The sequence below is a fragment of the Anas platyrhynchos genome, chromosome 1, assembly GCF_047663525.1.
Source record: "Anas platyrhynchos isolate ZD024472 breed Pekin duck chromosome 1, IASCAAS_PekinDuck_T2T, whole genome shotgun sequence".
In the NCBI taxonomy this organism is placed as follows: Eukaryota; Metazoa; Chordata; class Aves; order Anseriformes; family Anatidae; genus Anas; species Anas platyrhynchos.
In genome coordinates, this window is record NC_092587.1 from 73,874,101 (window position 1) to 73,896,677 (window position 22,577).

Below are 22,577 nucleotides of genomic sequence, written 5' to 3' on the forward strand. Positions count from 1 at the left end.
AGTCAGCAGCTCCACAAACTCTGTCCTCGCGTAGAACAGCCATTCTCCAGAGAAATACCCCTTCTAGGATATGTGCATGTTAGTATTACATCTGCTTCAGGCTGACAAATATGTTATAAATGGCTCAGGATTCAAATTAGGATTAAATAAAAAGATAGGATTTATTAAAAGATTATAAAGGAATAGAGGTAAGCAAACAGCGCTGGGTGCACCGGGAGTCTCCGCTCCACCAGGACGCACACCAGTTACATCAAGCAGCTGATTTTTATGCACCTAGACTAATACATATTCATTACTACTTCTAAAAAAAATAGATTATTATAATTAGCTTCCGGGGTCCAGTTCCTCCTACTGGAGCATGCGCATCAGTCTCCTCTGGGGGTCTCTAGGGGTCTTTCATGCTGAAGGCTCATAGTCTTCCTCTCACCCTTTGTACTTACTCGGCACTATTCCAAGTTTATGGAACACTCTCTGTACACTCTCCACAGGTCTTGTCTCCCAACCGTCCTTCAGCTTCTTTTTTCTTCCTCTTAATCTCTTGGCCCCCCCTGGCCAGATACCAAGGATCCTCATAGTATCCCATAACAGTCACTAGTTGTTATCAGTTGTTCTGAAACTCCCAGACATCAAACACAAACAGCTTCTTATTTGACGCTTCACGAGTAATTAAAACATTCTTCCCCAGCCATTCACAGACACATCTATAGCAGTGTTAAGTTAATCTCGAAGAAGACAGGAAAAAAAAGGCTGTAACTGTTAGAAATAGAAGTCCGGAATAACAAAAGCAAACAGGTTCATAAATTTAGGGAGTGTTTTCTGAAGACGTGATAAATTGACTGGAATGAGGGGGAGACTGGGATACACTGCATCTGTGGTTCAAGAATTAAATTGCCAGTGCAGGGCCCAGAGGCAGACAGGATTCAAACAGAATTGTTCTTTATGGACACGAATTTATGGACACGAATTGGAATTGTTAAAACATTCCTCACAATCCCTTATCTTCTTTTTAATATCCCCAATTCGTGTCTCTTCTGTTATTAATAATTGGATTTCATCAGTTTGTTCTTGGAGGGTCCAATTCTTAAGCATCATAATTGACATATTCCCTTCCTTTTTTAACGAAGTTATTACCAATGTACTGTTTATCACCCGGTGTATTAATAATGTAAGACAAGGTATCATACAAGGTATAAACAATAACATCTTTACACCACATAACAATAAAAATAACACTCTTTTAACCCATGGTCCACCAGGCAGCCATGAAAATAAATCCCATTCCATATCCTTCCAGGTTTGTGTTTGCTCGCTCACCTCCCCCCCTCTCCTTCTCTGGGATGGGAGAGAGAAATGGGAAAGTGAAGCCTGTGAGTTGAGATAACAAGAAAATAATAATAATAATAATAACAATAATAATGATGATAATATTACTACTAGTAATAATGTATACGAAACAAGTGATGCACAATGCAATTGCTCACCACCTGCTGTCCGATGCCCAACCCAACCCCGAGCAGTCCGGCCCTCCTCCCAGCCTGCCTGCTGGCAGGACAGTGAGAAGCTGAATTTGGCTTGGTCCTTGGCTTGGTGTAAACACTGCTCTGTAACAATTAAAAACAATTAAAACATCAGCATATTATTAACATTCTTCTCATCCTAAACCAGAACATAACATTCTATCAGCTACTAGGAAGAAACACCCTTTTTATCAATCTTTAAACAGCAATTACTAAAGCTAAATTTTCCACAGACTTCTCCTTCTTGTGCTAGTAAATAAACCAAAGCTAGGCAATTTTGATACAAAGCAGTTCTCATCATTTATAACTATTTCTATTACAGCTAATAACCTAATTATTCTATTAAGTATATATACTGGGGTCCTATAGTCCCAGGATCTGTCTTCTGCCCACGTATCTGGATCATAATAGGCAAACACCTTCAGGGTTGATTCAGGCTTGTGTTACCGTTCGGCCTGTCAGGGTGATCCAGCTCCTGGAAAACGAATCACAATTTTATATAGGTTAAAAAAAAGGTTCTTATGTTATTTTCTCAGGACAACCTGACCTTAGTGTGGGAGAAGTCCAGTCGAGGCCCTCTCACTCGGCAGTCAATACCCATAGGGGTTGCCTCCCTCGGTAGACCATACACACCGCAGTGGAGGGTCCTGCCCCGGTCTTGCCTTCTCCCTTTCCTCCCTTCAGGCTTGTCCCCTTTATTTGGCATCCTTAATTCATGCAGAGCCTTGTTGCCAGAATATTAGTTCTTCCTTAGCATGAGTTTCAGTTTCCCAGGAGCGGACTCAACCCTCCAAGTTCCAGTAGTTACTGGTCCTTTTATTCTGGATGCATGGGTCCCTTTCTGCGGTTCTCAGAGCTGTTTCAGTAGTCAGTAAAACAAGGTACAGTCCCTCACATCGAGGGTTCAGTGATTCTTCCCTCCCGTGGCTGCTTGTTGAAACACTTTCTTTTTTATCTTCTGACAAGTTAAATAACGGTTATCTAATTTGCTTTGCCGTATGGCCCTTTCCAGGTTCCTGTAGCAGGATTCATCTGATAGCCTTTCAGGTTGATACAGATTTGACTACAGATACCAGGGTTTTGGCATTCATCACTAACTCCACAGTTTCCCAGCTGGACAGTCACATTCATTTATGTTGCATTCCTTCAGGGGCTCATCACCCCAGTCCTTGCAGTCTCTCTGCTGGTTACACACTTTATTGATATCTATGCATTCTCCACTTCTGCACTTGAGTTTGCCAGGTCCAGAGCACTGAATAACATTGTTACAGTTTGCTTCATCAGTGCCATCCAGACAGTCTCTCACACCACTGCACTGCCTACTCCTATGGACACAGTTCCCATCTTCACATCTGAACTGGTCTGGTCCACAGGTCCAAGAAGGGCAGTTAATTTCATCACTTCCATCCTTGCAATCAGGATCTCTGTCACATCACCACTTCTTGTGGATACATTCACCTGAGCCGCACTGCACCTCACTCACAGAACACTTCACCGGAGGTGCAGGCTGGCGGCCACACTGCTCCAAAGATTCATCTGAGTGGTCAGAGCAGTCACCTTGACCATTGCAGACAAAGCTTTTGGAAATACATTGTCCACTACTGCATGTGAACTCTGCTGCACTACAAGTCACATTGCCATAATTCTCCTCATCTTCTCCACTGTCACCGTCTCTTTCACCATTACATTTCCATGGCACACTGGGATACACTGGGTCGACTGAGGACCACAGCTGATTTCATTTACCCGGCATCTTCTCATATGACACAGCTCAGCACTCTCGTCAGACCCATCTTCACAATCCAGATCCCCATCACACTGCCATCTGTTTAGCACACACTGACCACTGTTGCACACAAAGTCAGATTCAGCACACATCTGCTTCACACATCTTCTTCACACAAGCACTCTCATCACTGCCATCTGAGCAGTCTTCACATTTTACTCTAGCACCGTCGGCAGCAGTGCACAGTCAGGCAAAGGCGAGCAACAGGCAGAGCGCCCTGCACCGTCACCTGTGTCACTTATACTACTCCTATTACCCATGCTGTTAGTGTCAGTGGCATCCTCCTTGTACCGTTTCTGTCTTTGTCTCCCCCCTTTTCTTTTTGTCACTGGCCATTCACCACAAATGGATAAGACACATGATTACTAATTAGGAAAGAGAGTGTAACGTCTGCTATACGGCTGCAGGCAGTGCCAGCTGCAACCTTAGGTTTGTGAAAGAGCCTGCCAGTGGTCGTTTGGCAGTGTAATCTGCGTCTCTGCACTCCTGCCCTGCAATAGAGCTAAGTCGTCATTAGCAATAGTTATAACACCGATCTGGGGACTAATAGTCTTTTTTTGCATTGCAAGATAAACCTTTTATAAAAAGAATGCTAGAGTGAAGCAGCACAGCCGCTGCTGCCACTGCCTCCATGGTTATGTCAGACAGGCTGCAGGGTCCTGATGTCCGCCCCTCTGCTATGTGCGGACTCGCCACACGCTGAGGGTCAGCTACCGGTGTCCACTGACGCCTCTGGTCTCCCGTAGCAACTCGATCTCGGATGTTCTGCAATTACTTCAATTTCCCCTTGTTTTGCAGCTTCTGTCAGGTCTATTCTGTGTCTCTCAGAGCCGTCTGTGGCTCTGCAGCATCTCTCAGGGCTCTCTCCGTCCAGCGGTAGTCCCTCCGTAGTGTCTCGGGCCTCCCAGCGCCGCTCCGGTCTCTCAGCGCCACTCAGGTCTCTCGGCCTGTTCAGGTCTCAGCGAGTCTGGGTCTCAGTGAGTCCAGGTCTCGGCCTGTGCGGGCCTCATATGTTGCAGGAAGCATGTCATATCATGCTCCTGCCTTTTTCTTGTCACAGTCAAAACATTTAAGAGCAAAAATAGGATACACAAGATACACAAGATACACCGGGCCCATATATTAGGCACCACCACTCAAAACTTGGATAAAACAGCACTTCTTTTCAGTCTGTCAAGCACTTCGTTCGTCTCTGCCCACTCTCTTGCGGAGAGTAAGGAACAACGGATCGGAACTCTGCACTCGCTTTGCAGCAACGCTGCGTCTCACTCACACAGCACACTCGCACACGGAGGCCTCCAGCACATCTCATTCATACCACAGGAATATAATTTAGAATGATAACCAACCAAATAAGTATTGTCTCTGACTGTGTTCTTCGTGAAGTGACTTGTAACACTTTGTTTCAAACCCTTACATTTACACAAATACTTTCAACACAAAATACGTACATAAAAACACATACAATTATTAACACTCCAGTTAGTATCCCTCCAGCAGCTGAAAACATACCGTTTGTCTGCAGTTTCAGGAGATCTTTGCTCCTGTGGTGAGCAGCTGAGAGTGGAGTCCCCTCCGAGCAAAACGCTCAGGGTGCACCTAGGGGCGTCCACGCTGCAGCCGATCCCGCAGCCGAGCAGAGTGTCTCCTGCCTGGCTCACCAAAATGACTCACAGAAAGCTGACTCCACAATCAGTAAGATTGTAAAGTAGGTATGTTTACTCAGTTCCGTGCGGCACGGGGCAGGTAGTCCCCCCAAAGTCGTGCAGGCCTAACGTGACAAATTGCTTTAGTAAAAAGTTACATATACATAAACATTCCTATACATATGCATAACCTGTCCCTTTATGAACAGTCCTCCTTATTTTAGACCCCTTGATTAAAGTCTGAACCATGAGGTTGTTTTTGGTCTGATTCTCAGGGCCCGAGAGGCTCCTATTATCTGGAGGTATAAGCGCAGCACAGCACAGTAGCACATATTCATTCTTAATCAATTGCTCTCTAATTTCTAATTCCAATGTTTCAGCTTGCTCTTTTCTGGATCCACGGGTATTCTACTATTAATGTTCAAAGCCTGACAGACCCCGTCCTCCGTGGATCAAAATACAGGGGGTCTTAAGGGTTCTTTTGGTCATTCTGTCATAAAATACTGGATCATTTTTAATTTACTCTTTAATTTTCTGGGGCCCCTATTGTTCCAATTTCTAATCATTATTCATAATGGACTTTTTGGTCATATATCTGGTAATTTGCTCCCTTTCTGGTCCTTGGTCTTCGATTTTATCTGACCCATCCGGGAATTTTACTAGTGGCAATTCCCACAGCCCTTGGTTGCCCAGTGAGAGTGTCTTGCAGGGGGTTTAGGACCTATCACCCACCCACGTATCCCTCTTCTCACCAGTCCAGCCCCCCCGACAGGAGATTAGAACCAGTGAGAAAACAAAAAGACCTCCACGCTGACTTTAGAAGTCTCAGTTACACTCACACACACAAAAACTGGCAACCGTACCCTTACCCAACCGGACGGTATCTTACGAATCAGTCGTCTTCGTCCAGACTCCAATCGGACGGTATCCACCAGCGTCTCTGCTGTCTTCGTCTGGGATCGAATCAGACGGTATCCAAACGACTGTCGTCTTCATCCGGTTTGATCCCGGACACCGGAATCCAACCGAACGGTATCCAAACGACTCTGTCGTCTTCGTCCGGATCTTCGCGCGCAGAATTACGGGCAAAAAACAGCCGGCAACAAGGGAGCTCAAAAAAATCAAATTCTTTGCTTACCTTTATTCAGGTTCAGAATGGCATTAGTCCCGATCTGACTCAAACAGGAGCCACCAAATGGTGGGGCGCCTCTCCTAGATTAAATCAGAATTCAGGAACTATAGCCCTCCCGGACGAGCCCCCAAATTGTTATAAATGGCTCAGGATTCAAATTAGGATTAAATAAAAAAATAGGATTTATTAAAAGATTATAAAGGAATAGAGGTAAGCAAACAGCGCTGGGTGCACCGGGAGTCTCCGCTCCACCAGGACGCACACCAGTTACATCAAGCAGCTGATTTTTATGCACCTAGACTAATACATATTCATTACTACTTCTAAAAAAAATAGATTATTATAATTAGCTTCCGGGGTCCAGTTCCTCCTACTGGAGCATGCGCATCAGTCTCCTCTGGGGGTCTCTAGGGGTCTTTCATGCTGAAGGCTCGTAGTCTTCCTCTCACCCTTTGTACTTACTCGGCACTATTCCAAGTTTATGGAACACTCTCTGTACACTCTCCACAGGTCTTGTCTCCCAACCGTCCTTCAGCTTCTTTTTTCTTCCTCTTAATCTCTTGGCCCCCCCTGGCCAGATACCAAGGATCCTCATAGTATCCCATAACAGTCACTAGTTGTTATCAGTTGTTCTGAAACTCCCAGACATCAAACACAAACAGCTTCTTATTTGATGCTTCACGAGTAATTAAAACATTCTTCCCCAGCCATTCACAGACACATCTATAGCAGTGTTAAGTTAATCTCGAAGAAGACAGGAAAAAAAAGGCTGTAACTGTTAGAAATAGAAGTCCGGAATAACAAAAGCAAACAGGTTCATAAATTTAGGGAGTGTTTTCTGAAGACGTGATAAATTGACTGGAATGAAGGGGAGACTGGGATACACTGCATCTGTGGTTCAAGAATTAAATTGCCAGTGCAGGGCCCAGAGGCAGACAGGATTCAAACAGAATTGTTCTTTATGGACACGAATTTATGGACACGAATTGGAATTGTTAAAACATTCCTCACAAAATCTTTCCTTGTGCCATGATATAATCCCAAGTTACTAATAATACATAGTGAAACTGGATCAGAAATTTCCCTTCATTGCTTCTGCTCTTCTTTGCACTGCCCTCCCTGTGACTACAATGTGCCATACCTCACTGTGCCAGGATTACTTGAGATCTCTTCCTATTGACAATGCTCACCAACGCTGTACCTCCCTTTCCTTCTCTGTTTAGAGTAATGAACAAAAAGGTCTAACAAAAATACCTACAGGATACTACAACCAAAACTGCTCAGAAAGTTTATTTCTTGAAACAAAATCCCAGATAATATATTCTGCCCCTCTCAAAACAGCATCTTTTGGAATTTCTGCTACCCAGCTTGCCCCCAGTTGTGCTTCTGCCCCTATTTAAGGCTAGAAAGCAAAATTTTAAAATGGCAAAATTTTCCTTGGGATGAAAGCCTCTCCTTCACTTTATATTTATTTGAAGAGAAGGAAAAGGAGAAAGGAGCAATAATGGTTTTGAGAACATAGTATTAGACCATCAGATGTAGTACTGATGGACTAGACACTTCTGGGGAGACAGAAGAGCAGGGAGTCCTGCCCATGGCTCCTGCTTCTCAGAGAACTGGATACAGTTCTACCTAGGCTTAATGTTTCATATTTATTTAATACAGCTGTTATTTTAATTACATGTAGAGGGCTGTGGCATTTTTGTAGACAAGGCAAAGTTTGACAAAAGAGTAGTCTTTGATTCATTGTGTTAAATCATTTTGTCAAATCATCATATGCCATTACAAATGCTAAACACTACAGAGTGTTTTATCCTGCAAATGTGACCTCAAAACTTGAGTATGTCAGTTGCAAACAGTTGGTCAAAACAAAAATGCTACCTTACAAAATGACCCTTACTGGAGTATTCATCTTTTATTTGTAATCACATTTATTATTACAAGCTCTTTTTGCCCACCAGCTATGAAATCCTCAGCAGGTGTAAATCAGCACTCAGGTAAATGGAGCTAAACTGATCATTGCCAGATGAGGATATAGCTTCACTTACAAACCAGTGGTAGAACACAGGCCTCTCTGTAATAATGAAACTTTTTAATCAGATTCTAAGAGCTAGAACTGGCTGGCTGGTGGCAATATATGCCAAACAATATATGGTTGTTTGAACACAAGAACAAAATGACTTTCCACCCCAAACCACACTCAGGCAACTAACTCTGCTGCTTCCATACATCTTTAGGGAAGAGCAATTTATGGAAAACAACCTGAAGATACTTGTTGTTAAGGTAAAGGATAGTCCCAAGGGTAAGCACAGAAACCTCTACAACTTATGTAAATGTCAAAAGGATGATTACTCCTGGCAAAGGTCATTCTCACATACAAAGAGGAAAATTGCATCTTTTTTTTTCAGGTAAAGATACAAGAGGCTTCTTGTGCAAGCAGTTTCCCAAGACCTTTGCTGTCTAAACCTCCCCAGAAAGGGAGAAAGGTCAGACTTGTGACAAGGCCAGAGAAACTGTAATTTATCTGGATGTTCTGATTTAATAATAATAATATTAATAATAACAACAACAACAGCAACAACAACAACAATAATAATAATAATAATATATAACAACATCAACAACAACTTAATAGAAAATTCTTCCAGAAACAGGAAGGAGCTGCAGGAATGGCGCTTCACTGAACAGGTATGGGTGGTGGAGCCTTCTTTTATTACTAATCAGCATAGTCGTGCCATTTATAGAAAAGGACATGAGACTGTGCAGAGAACTTCCTAAAGAATAAAAATGCAGCCCTACTTTGAATGGCAAGTGATCTACATAGAGCAGCCCATGAGAAAAGCCTTGCAATAATGTCTCTCTTAGCAAAAGCAGGAGGTGAAAGTGGATTTGCATGATCCTTTGAAGGCTCTTACAAGTAGTATTAGGAGAGACATAAAAGTCTGTGAAGAACTGAGAGATGCTAGAGAGGTCTCATGCCTGCTCAGAGCCTTCCTGGTACGCAGGTGCTGAGCAGGATGGTCAGGTAGTCTGGAGGTAACAGCCTACAGCATCAGCTGGCATGGTGTGGAACAGGTAACTCTCCAAGACCTACAGCGATTTGAGAAACTACAGAGCAGGAGCAGCGTACAGAGCCCTGTCCCCTGAATTCTGAAACGAGATAAATAAAGAGTTTGATGGGATGAGTGGAATACATTGCAGTGAATAGCAGAAAATCAGCTGAAAGAGAACTATCCCTTTTTCTAGCCCCAAAAAATTCTTCTATAAATTGTCTGTAAGCACCACTAGGACATAAACTGCACAGCTCTGAATCAGATTCATTCTGTTACTTCCTTTCAGTCATGAGGTTAAATTGAGACACAGCAAAGCTAAGAAACATACCCACACTGTGTGTACTTAAAAATCCAGATGCCCAGACCAGACTCTGAAATTTTAGGCCCCAACTTGACTACTTCGGCTAAAGGTGATAATTTTAGCTGCAGATTATACAGTCACAGGTTTACAATGAATGTACTAACTGAAGGTCATAGATGAATGAAAGGCAATAACTGGATATAAATGGTTTTCTAGTTTTCAATCTGTGCTTTACAAGAAGAACAAGTTATTTTTATTAGCTTTCTTACCATTTTAAGATCAAAGAGTGTTAGGTCTTATGAAATAATAAAAATAAATAAATAAATAAATAAGCTCTTGAAATTAAATAAATTATGAAAGCTTACACTTTCCATATATGTTTCTTTAAAAGGTTCCAGGGCAGTAATTCTTTCTCTAAGTCTTTGGCTTCATAAGAATAATTAAAAGCAGAGGTGACGTGGTTTCTAGTCTTAGACTGGCCTGCAGGCAGAAGGTATGCCTGGTACTGTACCATGCCTGGCAATCTTCATTTTCTGACAACAGCAAGGACCTGGCTACATGTCTGCATGAATAATTCCACTTCTTGTGTTTCTTCTCTTGGTAATGCAGCTGTAATACCTATCCTGCAGAAATGTTTTATGTAAAGCATGGTTAATAATAAAAAGTGTTACTTGCATCTGAAAATAGGGGAGTCTTCTGATCGGAGGCAGACTTCTTGCAGTTCTGTAAGAAACATATTTTATTTTCCATTCAGTTATAGCGATCATGTGAGACGTGATAAGGAATCAGGAACTCAGGACAAAAAGCGATCTGTTTCTTTTTTGATATTTCATATTGCATGGAGCAGGAAGGTGGCAATGCTTATATGCTTAAACATGGAGGTATAAAATATAGTAGTAACATTTAACACATTGTAAAGAAACATCTTTGGACCAAAACCAGATTTATTTATTTTTGTTGTTGTTGTTGTTTTTACCTCTTACCATAGCTATAGTAAAGATGGCTACTACTTTTGTTTGTGAAAACTTTCCTTTCAAGATATTTTACATATTTAGTTTAGACAGTGCCAGTGGGTGGAAAGTTGGCTTCTGTTCCTGAAAATAAGTAGTTGCCTTTTCAAAATTCTGGTACTGCTTTTTAATTACTATTATTGTGCCATTCCTGGGACTAATTTTATAAGTAAAACTTGATTCCATTTTAAAAACTGAGCTTGCTGGAGATAGAATGCAAATGCTATATAGGCTTCACTGATACTTAATTTTATGAAATGTATCTTTTTGCATGCACAGTGAATCTTTCGGTATTCTAAGGTATGACTGTACCAAAGCACAGCAGTTCTTTGCTCTGCAGTGTATTCCAACCAACTTTTGCAGCTTTTATCTCTGCTTGCCACATGACCTCCTACTGCATTTACTCAAAATGTGAATTCTCACCCTGCAGTAATGGGAGTTTAGTTAGGAGGAAGCTTTGGTGGTAGATTTTAACAGCCACACACTGGTGTTAAATTGACAGCAATACACAGAAAAAAGGATTGGTGCACACCTCGTGCAAGCATTAACACACGTGTTCCCAACCCCTTGTCTGCTCTACCTTGACACATTCTCTACCTTTGCAATATTCAACTGCAATATTTAGCTGCTGTATTCCTACTGTGGGTGAACAGATTTGAAAGTGCCACAGTGAATATACCTGGGACTTAGAAATGGAAGGGAAGTAATTGTCGTCTCTTTCATTTCAGGACTGAAATGTCCTTTAAATCAAATAGATTTCCACTCTGTGCTAAAGACTATTCAGATGAGAAGAACGTATTTGGGATATTTGGACTAGTTAGCATTTACTTCCCTTTTTCTGTATTAACAGAATAGCCCTCTTTGTAAGATAACCCAATTTTTTAGACCCTTGTAAATCTGTAGGTCAGTCTTGGAATTCTGCGATTTTTGTTGGCCTGTCACCAGTTGGATCGTGTTTATAGAGTCTATTTTTCCCCTTAACTATGTATATAGCCCCTTTTCTCTTTTGTGGTATAAACCAGAATTCCTGGAAGCAGGTTTTACTGCCTGCAGGATCTCCAAGACCGCCTTCTCTGTCGACTTTTCCCTCTTCGGCTGGCTGAATGCCACACCGTGATTTATAATTTATTCAGTGGATCCATTACTAATTCTGTGTGTATATTTTGTCTAGACTGAGGAAGGGCAAAAAGTCATTCTGCCTAAATCTTCTTGGGAGCTGTCAAAGAGAGGCAAACTCTCGCAGGTATCAGAAGTAGCAACTGCTTACTTAGACAGGATTGCACAAGACTTTAAAGATATTGACTCTTCAAAAGATAACACACGATATCAAAAGAGGAGTTCTGGGATATTTGTAACTGATATTTTCAACAGCTGACTGAAGAGCAAGTAAGAAAACTCTTTTATTTTTTATTGTTAGTTTAAGCGTACAGCAGGTAAATTGACTGTGGCTATAGACGTGTTTACAGATTGTTCTGAATAGGCAAGAACTTGTTTAACAATTTGGAAGAAATGAAAATGTTTTGAGAGTCACTCCATGAACATTGGTTGCTACATTTGTGGGATATCATTTTTTCCTTATCTCTGAGTATAGCTGTGAACTATAATAACCACAGGCTTTCTAAAACAAAGTCACGGAGATGCTATTGCTAATACTGTTGTGAATTTAAACTGCAGTAGCTCTCTTTTCTTAGCTCTTCATTTGTGTATTCACTATTTTAAAAGTTTCTTTTTTCAATTTTGAGTTAATTCGATGGGGGTGAGGAGTAGGGAGGCACATTGTCGACATGGAGTAGAAAGTACTTTCATGGGGATTTAATGCAAATTCCTTTTCCTCAGTAGCTATTTTGTCCTGCCCTCATTGGACAAAGAAAAGGGCAAGCATTTGATGTTTCCCAGTCACCTCTCAGCTACTTTTCTGGATTAAAGATTCTCCCAGATTAGCGCTAGCAGAATTTATGTAACCTTGAACTTAGCTTGAGTGATGAACGTCATGACATGAATCTGTCTCTACAAAGCACCTGGTTAGACCTGTGTTAATCTCAGTGGAATCTGAGGTTCCCATCTTTCCTAAGATTATGTTTCTGCTGGATTTAAAGTAAAAAGATGCAATTTTTTATCTTTGCTAATGATGTGTCACTGTGATTTTTCCTAGTCCCAAACTAGGTGAATAATCAAACCAGAGGTAACCTTGATTACAAAGTTTAATATTTTACTTAACAGCACTCCAACCTTCATGTCTGTGACTGCATCAATATTATTTTGGAAACTGAAAGATGAGACACAGAACTCTTATGCTTGTCTAGATCCTGAAAATTATTTTGGTACTTTGTTTATTGCACGTATATATCCTCTGATTTTTTGTCCCAGTGTTTCCCACCAGCACTTTTGACTACAAATTGCAGACAGGAGTGGGGTCTGCTTGTAATTACAGTAGAGAGTCTGCCATATTATTGGGCACTGCTATACATATGTATAGTAGCAAATGAAAGCACTGAAAAAATCAAAGTATTTTCTGCTTCCCCCTTGAAAATTATAGAACAAATGGCCTGTGCTCTATTCCTGGTCATCATATTGCTGGCGAGGTACCAAGAGCAACTGCCAGGTCTTCTTAAATCTGGAGCCTCCACACCAGATGAAAACAGAAGCGGAAATTTGTTTCCTTATCCCTGTGAACCACTGAGTGGAAGATCCAGGGTTTTTTCATGGCTAACCTCTGGATGTAGGACTAGAAGGTGTTTTGAGCAAATTTGCTGATGATACTAAACTTGGAGGAGTTGACTCTTGTTGAGGGTGGAAAGGCCTTGCAGAGACATCTGGACCAACTGGAGAGCTGGGTGATCACCAGCCACATGAAATTTAATGAGAGCAATTGCCAGGTCCTGCACTTGTGACTGGGCAACCCTTGCTATACATACAGACTGGGTGATGAGATGCCGGAGAGCAGCCCTGCAGAGAGGGATCTGGGGGTTATGGTTGATATCAAGCTGAATATGAACCAGCAGTATGCCCTGGCAGCCAGAAGGGCCAACTGTATCCTGGGGTGCATCAAGCATTGCTAGTCAGTTGAGGGAAGTTATTGTCCTGCTCCACTCTGCACTGGTGTGGCCTCACCTTGAGTACTGTGTCCAGTTCTGGGCACCACAGTACAAAAAGGACATGAAACTGTTAGAGAGTGTCCAGAGGAGGGCTACAAAGGTGGTGAAGGGCCTAGAGGGGAAGACATATGAGGAATGACTGAGGTCACTTGTCTTGTTCAGCCTGGAAAAGAGGAAGCTGAGGGGAGACCTCATCATGGTCTACAGCTTCCTTACAAGGGGGAGTGGAGGGACAGGCAATGATCTATTCTCTAGTGATCAGCAATGTGACCATTCTCTTTAGTGACCAGCGATAGGACCCGTGGGAATGGTGTCAAGCTGTGACAGGGGAAGTTCAGGCGGAACATCAGGAAGAGGTTCTTCACTAAAAGGGTTGTCACGCACTGGAACAGGCTCCCCAGTCACTGCACCAAGCCTGTCAGAGTTTAAGAAACATTTGGATTGTGCACTTAGTCACATGGTCTGAATTTTTGGGTAGACCTGTGTGCTGCCAGGAGTTGGATTCGATGATCCTTGTGGGTCCCTTCCAACTCAGCATATTCTATGATTCTAAGGCAGGCAGGCACACATAGTACTGAGTTGTGAAAAATCTCTTGTTTTTTCCTTTTTAGAAGCAGGATGGCAGGCATCTCCAGCTGAAAAGTTGTCCAGACTAGATTCTGTCTACTTTGTGCTCAAGAAGAACGGAAACGACACAGGAGTTATTTTATGCTTAAAAGAACCTCAGAGAAGTAAAGAAAAAAAATCCTGATAGAAACTGTCATCTATAATAGCAATGAGAAGCAGTCCTGAGGAGCCTCATTTATGTAAGCAGCAGCCTCTGTGTGAGTGAGACTCAAGCCCTATATCTCCAGATATTTTAATTTTGACAGGTCTCTCAAAGATATGCCTATGTATATCTATATGAAGAGGCTCCAGGAGAGCCTTCCAATCTGGGTACAGGATTTGCCACTGCTAAACCAGACCCCTGCTGTTCAAGGTGTTGTCACTGCTCAGAGCTCTTACAAAAGTGTTACCAATAGTCATAGTCTGGATGACTTCACAAAAAATGCCATCTTTATCCTCTTCTGAATGATGGCCACTTACTACTGTTTGCTATTAGCAAGACTTGTTTGGAATCCATATTAAGTAATAGATGAAGACATTCTTCCTGAAATTTGGCTTCTTGGTCTTCTGAATTTCTGATAGTGTGGCCTTTCTCATAAAAGGTGTAAACAAATGGCAAACAAGGTGTTGATTAATATCTTCCTGAGTGACACCCCCCTTTTTATTACAGGCACTTTCCTCCTCTGATTGAACTACCTTGACTTGCCTAACTATTTGCAGTCCTCAAAATGGCTACATTTTGTTGCCTGTTGAAAGTTTCTAACTATAGTTAACCCAGTTTATTGGGGTATTGTTCGATTTAATTGAAGTTTGTAATACACTTTGAGATCCTCACATGAAGTGTGAAGTGTAATCACAAGTGCAAAATAGAATTGTTTATAATTCATAATGTGGTAGCAGCCAGGCCAACGGGGGAAAGTTGAAAGGAAATTCAAAATGTATCCTTTGCCCTTTGAAGTTTGACTGCGACTTGGCACATGCATCAAAGAGGTGACTGGTTTCCTTTAGGGTTTAAGTCTCTGCTGAAAAAGATCAAATCAAAAGCAATCTGAGGTTCCCAAATAGATTTATATTAAAAATCAACAATGAAGGCCCCAAAAAAAGCATACTGATGGCTCTTGAAACACTTGCAAAATGAGTGCAGCTCATTGAAGGGCAGACTGTGATAATCCCTGCTTTGATTAGTAGCTTATATCATGAGTAGTCCCATTCAATTCAGTACAGCTACTTATGGAATAAAGAGCTGTTCAGTGAAAAACAGCCCAACCTTATCCTTACAGTGCCATACATCACGCAGAGAGTGGGATACCTGCCCTGCCTTGTGCCAAGCAGCCATCAGACCTCCACAGATCCTTTCAGGCAGCAGAAACAAGGGCATCAGCAGCTGCCCCGAGGACTTTCACAGGCTGTCAGTATTGTAGAGGTATGGTTCCTGGCAGTATCTCATAACTTTATGTGATTCGAAAGGCTGTAAAGATTTTCTGCTGTGTTCTTTCATGCTGATTCATTTTTTGCCCTTGGGGTGAAATAATTTGGTGATGCAAGTACAATAATTGAGGAACCTTAATGGCTTACTGAGGTGGCTGTAGAACTTGTGTGTACCCAATAGCATGAAAAATTTTCCTTAATGGTACATAGCCAGGACACACATGCAGCATGTATTTAGATTTCATGATAAAATGTTATTCTTCTATACAGCACCTCGATCACTGTGTCTAATCACAGGGTTTATAGTATAACCAGCACACTAAGGGCTCAATTCAATTAAAAATGTTCTGCAGAAGTCCCTTTTTCATTGTTTTCCCAGCTTTGTGCAGGCTTCTGCAGAGAAGATATGATTTATTATTATTATTTTTTTTAATAAGATGAACCCTAGGATTCCTTCTGTTGTGAGTCATCTTCTTCCTTTTTTTTCAATACATTTTGTCACATTGTTAGTACCTTAGGGGATGCTGTTGTAAAACTAACATTTGCAAAAGTCATCTTTTGCTTCTTCATTAGTTTGAAAATCTTTGGAACACAGTGGATGTTGATGCTGGTGGGTGGCTGAAATATCAGGACTTTTTGAGAAAGTTCAGCTCAGAACTCGTAACAATGCCATCAAGCACTCTCAGCGTTCCTAGTCTTGCAACTTCTACCAAGCCAGCTACCCATGCCATGCAGGAAGCACAAGTGTCTTCTCAGCCTGAGTGTCCCAATACATTATCTCCCCTAGTAGGGCAAAAGAGTGTAAGTGTGGTTGTTTTATGAGTTTTCTTTTTTTTTTTTTCTCTGTGCATAGGCTGAAAATAATACCTGTGGGACTCAGTGAAGGTGTTTCTATTGATTGCCAAGGAAATCAGGCATGAAAATCTGCTAATAAGCAAATGAAGTTATTTGTAAAATATTTGCTTTACAATGACAAAAATCGGGTCAAATTGTAACTCCACTGAAGTCAACTCATATATATCAATTTATACCAGTAATATTCCCTGCTGTTACCTTCGGCACATCCATCAGAGCTGTATGGCAAATAAAATTTCTATTCTTAAGCACAATCACATTTCTCAGAACAAAGTAAACAAAGGCTCAACAGCTGAAAATGCAACATAAAAAATGTAGATGGTCATCTGAGAAGGCTAGGCAGGATTGGAAGTTACAGTTTTCTACCTGGTGTTTACATTCTGCTGGTCTTGTTCTGCTTTTTGGTGGATGCCAAATTACAGCTGTTACAGCTGTTAATGGATGTTAGTCTTACTGGTAGACTTAATCATAAGACCTCAAAGAGAGATAAGAGAAGTGGATTAGGAAGGCAGTAGTCTTGCTTTGGCATTCCTATCTATGCTTAATGTCAATAATGTCAATATGCTTAATGTCAATAATAATCTCCCCCCCCTCCCCTCCCCAGCTTCCATTCTGGCCTCTTATGCTAGTGACAGGACTGACAGACAGGTTGGAAACAAATACTGGCAGAAATGTTCAATATCCCCCTTTGTGGATCTACATGCACCTATTCCATGTTCTTTGGTTATAATCAAGCCTACAGAAGAAAAATAAAATATTTAGAATTATTCAGTGCCTGGAACATGCTTGGATTTTCTAACTAGTTCTACATGGAGATGTTTAGCTACTGAAAAAGAAATGACAGATTGATTAAATTAAAGATGCAAACAACTTGTCACAGCTGGTAAATCTAAACACTGGCCCATTGCTAGCTCAATTATTGCAATAACTGTAGGTTCTTTCTTGAAAAGCCCAGACAATTAGCTGTGTGTGTCCTTCATGCTTTGATCCAGTTCTCAGAGAAAGCACTGGAAAATTTCTCCTTGCTGACTGTGAATGCTAGATCGGATGGTGTAAGACAACAGGAAGGGAATGTAAGTCTCCCAGAACTCATAGTGGTTGGACAGACCCCAGCCAGCCTGATGTTCATCCATCAGCATTCATCCCTGCAGCATTTGCTGCATGGGAATGTGCTCGAGTCCTCAGACAGTCTGCAGTAGAGAAACCCCTGAGGGAGCACTGGGAAGTCTCACTAAATATGAGATTATTTGTTGGACCTAGAAGCATAACTATGGCTTGTACAACCATAATAGAGAAGTAGGCTAGGGCTTTACTTCCAGCTCACCCACAGTACTCCTGAGGCAGCAGTCAAAAAGACAGCAAACAATTCGATCCTCTCACATTATTCTTTCTGTGGCTCTGCACATGAGCACTGTAGAACTGACTCTTCTAGTAACAAATCAAAGTACTGTTACTGCATTATTCAGTGACTTTGCATTGATTTGTTTATTCTAAGGTGGTATTACATGTCTTTTTTAAACACAGGATCTGTTCTTTAATAAGAAACTGTTTGGAGAAATTATTAAAGATTCACAAGTAAAGTAAATAAAATAATGACTAAAAAAAAAAAAAGTGGTCAAGGCCCATTAAATGAATAGCGTCATTCTGACACTAAGAATTTTCTAACATGCTGACACAATTCAAAACAGACTTAAAATGGTTTGGGTGATACGTTAGTTTTAAGTCTGGAAAGCCAGAAACTGGATTTGTCATCTGGTGTTTTCTCTACACAACCAGTAAAACTTGGATGAAAATAATACCATTATCTCTTGCTTTTAGACACCAGCGTCCAGCCATCCTCAGACAGCAACGGCATGTTCTACACCTGTCCTTAATTGCGAAACAATAGAAAATTAGATAAGAAAGGATATCCAACGTTCCTGGAGAAGCATAATTAAACTGTGCAAAGAGAAGGATGTCGGCAAGCTAGGAGAAATCCCAGTGTCAGACTTCCTAGGTTTGTTACCATCTGAAAAGTGCTCTATTAATTCTCCGATGTGTTCTGTTTTCCTTCTGATGTCCTGGCCATTGGAACATTTAGTCTTTAGTCAGCTGGCATCCACTGTGTGATTGCTCCAGGTACCACCCTGTTACTGCAGAGCAGAACAGCTTACTGTACACTTGGATGCAAAAAGTTCATGTTCCTCTTCAGAATTATTTACTGTTTAGAAAAAGAGAACATGGCTATGCTTGTTGATACTTTTGGTTTGTATACAAGCTATCTCATCACCTTCCCAGTACACCACCCTTAGCATGCCTGGTGATAACTGAACAGCTTCATCAATCTTTTACTTGTGATCTTGTATTTGCTTCTGGCTGCTCTGGTCTTGATGGGTGAATGCCTGCTGATTTCAAGGACCTTGGATTTTACTCTTAGACAAGATGAGCTATGCTGCTCTTCTGTTGTGTTCTCTTCTACACAGAATTCCCAGTGCTTTTCTTAGGACATTTGCATGTGTGGTAAGACAATGCACACCTGTGTAATTAGATATAAACTCCTCAGTATAAGAACGTTAGCTTATCAGAATGTTTATTACAGTTAGCACCAAGGCATATTTCTTGTGCATTTAAAATCAAAGTACCATGCTATCAGTCCCCTGAAGCCCTGTTAAATGTGAACTGCTACCCCTATAAGTTTAGGCATATGTATATACCTGCATCTAGCAATAGCTGCATAATACATTTATGCAGCAGTCACTGAAACTGAGCTTGTCAACATTATTCCTGCTAAAACGTGTACAGTACAATGACTGTCTATTTTTATGAATGACAAAATGAATATTCTTTCTGCATTTCTGTATTATTTCAGATATAGCAGAGAAGTTCCACTGGGGTTTAAGTAAAGAGGAAATTAACCAAATAACAACAAAATATGATTTCAAGAAAAATGGAAAATTTGCATACTGTGACTTCCTTCAGAGTTGTATCTTGTTGTTAAAACCACAGAAAAGCTCACTGCTACAAAGGGTGATTATACAGAAGCCACAAAAACCGGTACAAACAAAGCATATAAAAATCAAAATTACTTTTTTTTTTTTTTTTCTTCTGTAGTGACATAGTATTCTAGCATTCTCTTATATTAATTGTTATTTGGTATCTCCTTCAGCTGGAAGATTTAACTCCCTGTGCTGCCTTGTACCCAAGTTTTATGGTAAATTGGTTACATTTGCTAAAATTTGGATAATAATTACTAGTGGAAAACATTTAAGAGCTTTTGCTGAACTAAATAAAAATCAAGTTAGAAATAAAATGTGCAGTGAATGTGTGTCAGGAGGGCCCAGTCTGGAGCTACTGACTGTAGCTCCAGACTGACTGGGGCTGTGCTCCTGCCCCATGCCCAGACCTGTAAGACAAGTCCAGAGGAAGATCTCACTTGCACTGCTGTTAATGGTCACTGAGAACGTCTTGTAGCCAGGACTGATCAGCCACATTGTGCCCTTGCAGCTCTCCCTGTCACACATAGCAATTCCCCAAGCTGCAATGAATGACGGTTACCCACAGGCTGTTCCCCTTTGCCCATAGTACCACTCAAAGGCAGAAAAGATTGGAAGAAATGTAGAATACTGGCTGTAGTGGCCCAGAAAGGAAGTCATCAGTAATAGCGTCACAACCAAGTTCTGTAGTAGGAACAGTGCCAAATTCCAAATCTGCTCATTCAGCAAGCCTGCTACATTTTTAGGCTGTTTTTTTACTGTGCCTAATTAGTTTAGACATGGTTAGTAGCAGCATTTTGTAGAGAAATTACATTACTGTATAGTTTTCAGATGTGGAACAAGCAGATTGCTACCAAGGTATGCTACCAAAGTATCATTAGGAATTATCAAGAATTCACTACCAGTAGGGAGAGTAAGGCAAAACTAGTAAGTTTTGCATCGAAGAACCTCATTATCTTATATAAGGTTTCATTTATATACAAATCTGATGCAGTAAAATTCTATCCCAGTATTCTGGAGTGGATAAAGCAGTCATTTTTAAGTCTGTATGTAGTTGTCCTGAATCCTTTTTATTTTATTTATTCTGTTTAGAAAATATAATGAAGGTCCCAGCCCATGTTCCGAGAATCATTATATAATGTAATATTTAAAATGAAATTTCCTCATAGATTGTTTACCCCATTCCACCTAATAACTATACAGATAAATATCAAAAGGAATAATAATAATAATAAAAAAAAAAAACAACCAACAAATAAAATCTTTTTTATTTTATTTTTGTTGCTTTCTCAAAAGCCTGAGAGAATCGATGTCCTAGGGCTTCATCCAGGCTCTGAGCTATGAAAATAACCCAAGCTGCATTCACTGTAAAGAGCTCTTTCCCTCCCTTCAACCCACAAGAGTGCACAGTGTTTTGGGTTGGAAATTGCATTATTCATGTATCCAAACATTCCTCAGCTACATATTCTGAAGGAGGAATACATCAAGAGCACAGGACAATGGTGTAGCCGACCACTAGGCCTCTTAAAACACATATAGGTGCAGCATGGTGCCCTTGTCCATAAAGCAGTTGTATAAAGTCCACTGTACATTTCCTTCACAATGAGACATTTGTCAGAAGACTAGCTCACGTGCAGCTGGCACAAATGTGGCATAATTGGCTTACCCAATTAAAATAAAAATATCAGCAAGGCATTGGGAAGAAGTTGAGCAGGACCTGTAGGAAAATAAAAGGGTAATAGAGCACATCTAGATCCCAAAGGTGGCTTGAGGCTTGCTGACTTTTCTCAAAGTCTCTTACTCATGGTAATACTGGAGTATTAATGCTTTGTACAAATGGAATGAATTTCACCATAAGGAGTAATTCTGCAGTTCACATGTGTTCAGGGTACAACAACATAAGGAGTTTAGCCAGGCCAAAACAACAAAAGACACAATTTCCCAAGTAAAATTTACACTATCTTCCAGCTGTTGAACTACAGAGGTGTTAAAAAACAGATTACAAGGTGTTTTAGGTACTGAGGAAAATGTACATGGAGAATTGTTTTTTTTAAATACCATACTGCTTCCATAGCTGGATTATGAATTCAGTCATTTTAAAGAAGAAGAAAAAAAAAATAATAACACTGAAAAATGAACACTGCAGGCAATTAAAAATTACTGAAGAAGGGAGTTGAAACAAGGACAAGCACAATACATGTAAAAACACTGAGATCTGAGAAGTAACACTGACTTCAGAATCAGTTTCAAATAATAAAAAGTTAGGGCGTTGACAGTGATTAAGTAAATATACCATCTGCGCTTTCCAAGAATATTAAAATGCTATAGGTTAAAGTTATCTTGTGTAAACAGTATCTTGCAATAATATGTAAACAACTACTTGACAACCAGTTGCCGATTAAGTCAGTGTTACTTTCCAGTACCTTTTCATTCTGCGTTATAGTGTGCCCAGTTGTGTCCATGATGTTAGTAAATGATCGTATTTCTCACCCAACTTTGTTAGATGAGTCCTGGACCACAAACCATGTCATTTTGCAGTCCAATTATGAGAATTCAGCCCCAGATCTTGCACTGCTGGAGACCAATGAAGCGAACTTTTAAATCCTATGATGAAAGTCGTACTGGACTGTTAAATATTGCAGATTTCAGACAAGTAAGTTGCATTTAGCAGGAAATAGTCAGAAAAATTACAGTAGTTTAATCTGAGCTTCCTGACAGATTTTTCTGAAGAATGGTCCTGAACTAGGATATATAAACTCATCCTAGCTTCTCTATAGCCTTTGCTCTGACCTTTGCTCATGGTAATCGGTCTCCACATGGTTATACTTTCTGGAGGTCTGGGATCTTGTTGGGATCCTGCTATAACAGCATACATCAAATAGAGAAAATCTTAGTCCCCATACAAACTTTAAATACATAGTTTTCACAAATGCATGGTAAGGGAATTGAAGTGTTGGCTGCATTGAATGAGTTCCTTATGGTAGGTCTCCCTGTAGTCACTGCTACAGCTGCAGGATCCTGTTGCCCTTCAACTGGGGTGTTCCCTTCTGAATGTGGAATGGGCCTAAGTACTCCCCAACTGAGAGTCCCTTGTACTGGTTTCTCTCTTCACTTTTCTGTGTGCAGCATAATTTTGTACCAGGTGAGGGATCCATATCCTCTACAAATATTTTGGT

General features: G+C 40.8%; 1 protein-coding gene across 1 annotated transcript in view; it reads left to right on the forward strand.

Annotated features, from left to right (window-relative positions):
* EFCAB6 (EF-hand calcium binding domain 6) overlaps positions 1 to 22,577 on the forward strand; it is a 78,689-nt gene that overhangs the window by 50,357 nt on the left and 5,755 nt on the right. Inside the window, 7 exon segments of the mRNA XM_072033085.1 lie at positions 8,644 to 8,769; positions 11,617 to 11,763; positions 11,766 to 11,831; positions 16,148 to 16,375; positions 18,248 to 18,425; positions 19,278 to 19,462; positions 21,905 to 22,054. Of these exon segments, the coding sequence (XP_071889186.1) occupies positions 8,644 to 8,769; positions 11,617 to 11,763; positions 11,766 to 11,831; positions 16,148 to 16,375; positions 18,248 to 18,425; positions 19,278 to 19,462; positions 21,905 to 22,054 (1,080 nt within the window).